The 7,188-nt window shown below is 29.9% G+C and overlaps 1 protein-coding gene across 2 annotated transcripts in view; it reads left to right on the top strand.

Annotated features, from left to right (window-relative positions):
- LOC106685554 (uncharacterized) overlaps positions 1–6,929 on the top strand; it is a 32,547-nt gene extending 25,618 nt beyond the window's left edge. For both annotated transcript variants that reach the window (XM_014428307.3, XM_014428306.3), the window contains exons 21-26: positions 2,879–3,052; positions 3,195–3,383; positions 4,067–4,219; positions 4,315–4,540; positions 5,492–5,668; positions 6,152–6,929. In XM_014428307.3, the coding sequence (XP_014283793.1) occupies positions 2,879–3,052; positions 3,195–3,383; positions 4,067–4,219; positions 4,315–4,540; positions 5,492–5,668; positions 6,152–6,303 (1,071 nt within the window). In that variant the 3' untranslated portion in view covers positions 6,304–6,929. The remainder of the gene's footprint in view (positions 1–2,878; positions 3,053–3,194; positions 3,384–4,066; positions 4,220–4,314; positions 4,541–5,491; positions 5,669–6,151) is intronic.
- Positions 6,930–7,188: the final 259 nt, after the last annotated feature.

Here is a 7,188-nt window from a genome sequence, read left to right as displayed (position 1 = left end):
AATTAAAACTCCAAATTGGATTCACAAATTACAATTATGTTAATTTTTATATTATTAAATAAAGTTATTACTATTTATTTTAGTACAAAATTGTCACATATAATATGAAACTTAATTTGTAACAAATCTAGTTCAAAAGCACAACATAATTTTGTAACAAATGACTTCAGTCATTAAAGGAAAATGCTCTAAATTTCAATTTAGTTTTTCTTTATTAGAGTGCTACCAATGGGTAGTTCTCTACACACCTGTTTCACTCCATTATAACTGCAATCAAATTTACTGAATATATTATATTTCAATAAATATATATAAAAAAAAAAAGTTTTTAAGTTTTTTCTTTATAAAGAACTGTTTTATTTTTCATTCAAATGACAAGAAAGTGCTAATGCATAATCATATTAACACAAGTATATATTCCTTAAAAGTAAATAGATATATATCAGATTAATAATGCTAAGGAAAATACAGATATATTGATTTGATTAATAATTTATTATTTAAAGAACTAAGTTCTCTAAAAACGAGTATTAAATACATGAGTTAATAGTTTCAATAAATGCCGTAAGATGCCAGCACTATCCAATGATCTAGAAAAGATTTCGTAGTAGTTTCATTAACTGTCGACAGATAGCAGCACTTCCCGGGCCAATAATAAGCTGAAAACCGAGTTTAAAATTTTATTTTGTATTAGGAGATTAGGAACCCACAGGAGTTTTACTATCAGAGCGCTACCGTTAGTCGATAGTGCTGCTACTGGTGGCAGCTATTGGAACTACAAGTGCGTGTGCACTAGATGAACCTATCGAGTGGGCTCCTGTGGGTTCCTAATCTCCTAATACAAAATAAAGATTTTAAACTCGGTTTTGAAGCCAAGCTTGGCCCGGGAAGTGCTGTTATCTGTCGGCAGTTAACGAAACTACTATGAAATCTTTTCTGGATGATTGGAAAGTGCTGGCCTCTTGCGGCTTTTATTAGAACTATATTCTGTGCTGGATTTTAAAGAACTAAGTTCTTCAAATAATAAATTATTAATTAACTCAATATATCTGTATTTTTCCGACCATTGTTAATTTTATATGTATCTATGTACTTTTACGTAATATATGCTCATGTTAATATATTTAATAATTAACATGCTATTGTCATTTAAAGGAAAAAATAAAACAATATATGTAAAAAAAAAAATTATTTGTGGCGTTTTGCACCAGTTTTATTACAAATTAAGTTTCATGTAATATTATTAAAAAAAATTATTACTAGAATAAAAAGTAATAACTATTAATGATAAACTTTGTTAATGAACATAATTGTAATTTGTGACCCCAATTTGGAGTTTTAATTTAATTTTATACAAGTACTAAATGACAGAGGCATTCAGTAAGGAATTCATTTAAGCATATTTTCAGATTAAATAAATACAATTGAAAGTTTGATATCAATTATTGTATTGAGTTAAAGCTAAATATTCACATAAATTTTATTACTTTTATGTTTTGGTTACATAAATTTTAATTACTCTTCTAATAAATACTAAGTTCACAGCAATGATTTTTGATATACAATCTTTTATTGAATTCTAAGAGAACCTGCAAAAATATTTCTATAATACTTTTAAAAGTGGGTAACAATTTTCATGTCATATCTTTGATAGTAATAGTTCAATTTTAATGTTTTTTTTGTTTTGTAGAGAATTCCAACACCATTCAAAGCTAAAGCTAATTGCAAAAACAAAAGCAATCCTGAGTTATGCACAAATTATGTTTAATTTTGTTTAAAATCGATAGCTTTAATGGCAAATTTTAATAGCTTAAAACCTCCTCAAGTTAATATTTACAAAATACACATAGATCCAAAGTACTAATTTTTGCTAATACTGGTTTGATTTAGTTTTTTATTGTACAGAATTTTATTATCTTTCAAATGAGTAGCTATAGTCTTCCAGAAGTTGTATAGTTTTCAACTTATAAAAAAAAAAATTGGTTGCTAATTGCTTAATCAGGCAGCCCAGGAGGCGATTACCATTTCGAGAAGTGCCTATTGATGACTTTATTTCCCTCATTAAGCAGAAAATGAAGGTGGATCCAGGCTGGTCGCCTATCATTGAATGAGCTGTGCAGTTAGATAGCTCCAGTCTCGCCATGGTGATTATGGTACTAGGCACATGTACACCCTACACTGGAGGCTTATATTACTCTCTCCCTGATTATATATCTTTGCCAATATCATGCTCAGAGAGAGAAGGTAGTGCTTGGGTTTGACTGGGTTCCCGTGCATAGCTGAGATTATTACTTTAAAACTCCAGACAATTAGAAGACTATTCCAATGCAAATCAGGAAGTTAAGACAATAATGACCCAACTGCTTGATGTCTTATTAATATTTATAATTATTTTTTCATAAATCAAAAACCATAATAATTATTAAGCTTGAATGTATTTTTGAAAAAAAAAAAATATTTCCAATATTATATTGTATAATGGCATTTCAAAAAATATAAAAAAGTTAATCAAAATATTTAATAGAAATGTATGAAAACAACTATGATATACAGTTATTTTTTTGTTTTCTTTTTCTCTCCTATGTAGTACTTATATAATCATAAACAGAGCTCAAAAATTCACAATAGTTTTAGTATATATTTCATTTACGTTCTGAATCACAGTTACAGTCCTGTCCAACAACGGGTTGTAGAGAATTCACTTAAATGTTGGCAGGTACATCGGTTTACTCATTACCTTACCTAATAGTCAGCTAAGAGTATTTTTTTTTTCTAGTTTGATATAATGTAATAATTTTTTGTTATATTACGACATTGAAGTAAGATGAATTTGTTTTTTAATGGTGGAAACTAAAATCTACGTTTAAATTATTTTCAGGTTTACAAAGAAGCAGCTTATGGAGCAGGTGAAGGAATCATATGGCTCGACCAAGTTCATTGTTTGGGTAATGAAAGCAGCATCCATCAGTGCATGTCAGATGGCTGGGGACAAACAAACTGCAAGCACAATGAAGATGTAGCTGTGTCTTGTTTACCACCTCCGTTGAGCGAGGTGAATTTTCATTAAGATTTACCATTGTTGTACACACCTTCACTTTATGAATTAATGTATTCTATTTTTAAACATTAAAGCTATTAACCATTTATGTAATTGACTATATATGTATCTAATTACCAATTCAACAATTTTCTAGGGAGTCTCATTGAGACCCATCTTTCAAGAAAATGACATTGAATCGGAGACAGGTGAAATATTATTGGAAGAGATATTTATTCCAGACTGTGGAACTGTTATAGATGAGCTTGGAGTGATTAATAATCATCAGGCTTTAGCAAAAGTTGCTTCTGGATTTGAAACTGTAAAAGGAACGTATCCTTGGCAGGTGAATATATTTTGGGTTTATTTTTTAAGAATTATTTACTCTTTTTTACCCCTTTTTTTATTAGTCAGAAGCTTGAATTATTAGGATGAAATATTGTATTTGTTTTTTTATACAATGGAAGTACATGATCCAGCTCATTTTTGTGATGTGATCATTATCACTAATTACTTAAACTGATAGTATGTGGACTAAGCCCAGTTCTTGTTATAATCATTTGGTCACTAATAGGGGATGTTCTTATCGTCACCTGATCCTGACATAAAATTTATAAATATCAATCAAAACTAATGATGAGTTGATAGTTAACTATGGATTATATATGAGAAGATGGTTGGGGATGCGGTCAATGAATAACACAAATAAGTAAAATTTTTTTTTTAGACCTGATTCATTGGCCATTTTCAAACATTATCTTTCTCACCCCAGTCACATTATTAAAATATCGTTTCAAGTATACAACTCATGGAAGTACAAATAGAAATTGTTGTTTTGACCTGGGCATATGACAATAGCCCAATGAAGTTGAGTTTTTAAATCATTTAGTTCCAAAATTGCATTAAGATTGTTCCTGAGGATGGCCGGATTGGCCGAAACGTTGGACTTGTAAGAAAAATAAAATGTGTTGAGAATAAAATGAATGAAAATTAAATTATTTATTTAAACAATAAAATACATCTTTACAGGCAAGTATAAGACTAAAAGGTATTGTCGGAAAATCAACACATTGGTGCGGTGCTGTGGTTATTTCTAGATTCCATGTAATAACGGCTGCTCATTGTCTGAGGGACTATGCTAAAGCAGCTTATTTCATAAGAGCTGGTGACTACGATAATGAGGTAATGAAAAAAAACCAAAAAATTCTTATCATAAATAATATATGTTTATACAAGTTCTATCTCTTTTATAAATTCTCTAATATTATGTCTCATAGGTTGATGAAGGCACTGAACAAGATATTGATATAGATGAAATGTGGATTCATTCTGGTTTTGATAAAGGAGTGAAACTAAATAACGATATAGCTCTTGTAAAAATCAAGGGTAAAGGATTTGATTTCAACACATGGGTCCTACCAGCCTGCTTGCCTCAGAATAATCCTGTTATCCCAGATAATTGTACTATCTCTGGATGGGGTTCTAATGCCAATCCTGGAACAGGTAAGTGTCAACTACACTTTTTAAATTTGTAAGTTTATTTACTTAATAATGGAATAAAGTTACTTTTCTCGTACCATCATCACAATCTATCTGCTCTACCACATGAGTTGAGTGAGGAGGACGCCAGACAGTATTTTCCACTTTCTCCAATACTCCACCAGTAGCCATCTATTGTTTCTCTATGCCCCTCTTATTTGAATATCCTTTCACACTTCGTTCTTTCGCTTAGTCGTAAGTGAATCCTTCCTTTTCCATCAACCTTGGACTGATAAGTGTGATACAATTTTTTCTGGCCCTACTCCTACTTTGTAGCCAAATCATTTCATTTGAATTTCTTCCATCATATCATTGCATGGATGTTTTTTAAATTAGTTGATTTAAAAAAATAGTTGATATTACGAAGTTTTCTGTTACTCTAAGCCACTAAAGCCCAATTTTTGTTTTATGTTATATTATTCTAAGAGACTTGTCCAGACTCCTTTCCTTGTTCTCTGTGATATCTCTCTTTTTTTTTATTTTAAGGCTTTTGATAAGTCATTGAAATATACTGATGATTCCTTCCATTTCTCCAAAACCTTTTCAAAGACCAGTTACTAAGCCAACATAAGATCTCAAGTCCACCAATATTCCTGAAAGTCATACTTTACCTTTTTATCTTTCCCCTCATTTTCTTTTATAATATCTTAGGCCAAAGTTTACAAGTATTGTATACCCCCCTTAAGAGGGGCTAGTATTGATTACTTCCTAACCCTTCAGAATTTTCTTCTGCTTCTATACCAGGTTCACTAGGTGCAGTAAGAACTCTTTTCCTTAGGGTCCCTTAAATTTATAACATTTCATGTCAGTGCCCCATGAAAGAATATTTTCAATTTTAATAAGGACAACTAGAAGACTGAAATCAAATATTTATTAATTATTTATAACTTCATTATATTCATATCTGCCATTAAGGTTTTGCAAGAACTCTCCACGCAGCATGGTTGACGCCGATTTCATACCAACAATGCCGGGCTCTAGATGTGTACAATAATTCATTGAGTGTTGGCATGATGTGTGCTGGTAACCTTGAAGGAGGTCCAGACTCTTGCCAAGGGGATTCTGGTGGCCCTCTACTTTGCCCTGTTAATAGTAAGTAATTAAATCCATTATTACAATTAATCATATTAATAAATAATTATTTAGTTAAAAAACAATCTTCCTATTTTTAAACTATTATTCATATATGGGAGGGTGATAATTTTCTGAATAAGTATTTCGCTATCTAGCTGTGCCTGAACCAAGTTTACATTAATAATCATACTAAATGTCGTTCCAAGTGATTACCTTGAGGCTAGGCATCTTTCTTCCACAACAGCAGCAGTGGCTGAAAGGCACTGAAATTTATCCTTGTTTTAAAATCCTTAATTCATATTTTAAATTAGGATATTTAGCCCTGTAACACCCTGCACAGTGAAAATATAAAAATTTAGCAATATTTTTATTACCCATTAGAATATAATTTTATAATAAATAAAATTTCATGTAGACATTTTTTTTCTATTTCTAATATTACTGAAAATCCATGACTCCTCTATAAAATAATGTCTTTCTAACAATATTTAATAATTTTAGGCCAGTTTACTCTGTTTGGCATAACTAGCTGGGGTCACGGCTGTGGAAGGTCGAACAGTCCTGGTGTTTACACCAACATTTTACATTACATCAATTGGATCAATGACCGCATCAAAATTTCAATGAAGAAGCAGAAGTATAGAAGAAATTGAGCATTTATACTTGAACAGGAATGTCTATAATTTAAAATTTTAGTTTATTTTTCATAGAGAGAAATCAAAACTTTCTATGTTAACAGAGTAAGAGTTGAATATATTTGAATCAGTGAGTCAAATATCTGCATTTTTTTGTTCAGGACCATGGTAAATATTAATTACAACTGAACCAAATAATTGGAAATTGAGCTCAAGATTTGAAATTTATATTGTTGTTAAAATAAAAAAGTAATATTTATCTTGTACAAATTAAAACAATATTTGTTGTTTATGTAAATATACTTATTTTCAATATGAAGTGTAACTTTCTCCAATAAAAACTGATTTAGCATCAGTAAAAGTGTGAACCCTTAATAGTTTTTGGCTACTAATGCCATGTAACTTATATAAATTGTTATGTTGTGCTTAGCAACAATCTGTTAATTTTTTCTTCTGTATCACATCACTGGGTATTATATACTGTTTTGAGAACAAAAAAAACCTATATATAATAAAAATTCAATTATTTTTCTCCTGAAAATGACAATTCCGTGGTTTCACATTTTTCTCGATGACATATTAGTTTCAAGTTAGGATGTTAAAACTAGTCTGTTAGTGTGTATTCAATAAATTAATGAAAACCCTTTTAGACTTTTCATTACAATAACACCTTTTATTGAACATATTTTAAGCAGGAAGCTGATAATTTAGCAGAGGTATGTTAGATTAAAATCATAAATCATTCAAAACATTTATTGCATCATAAAAAGAACTATATAAATTCATCTAATAATAGTAAAAATTGAGCTATTGGCAATATTACAATATTACTAAAACAAAATACAAGTACGCACTTGAATAATATATTAAACTTAATAAAAATATTAACTGAAAACAAATCGA

This window comes from Halyomorpha halys, unplaced genomic scaffold, assembly GCF_000696795.3.
Source record: "Halyomorpha halys isolate HHAL.00 unplaced genomic scaffold, Hhal_1.1 Scaffold710.1, whole genome shotgun sequence".
Lineage (NCBI taxonomy): Eukaryota > Metazoa > Arthropoda > Insecta > Hemiptera > Pentatomidae > Halyomorpha > Halyomorpha halys.
This window is presented reverse-complemented; position numbering and strand designations above follow the sequence as displayed.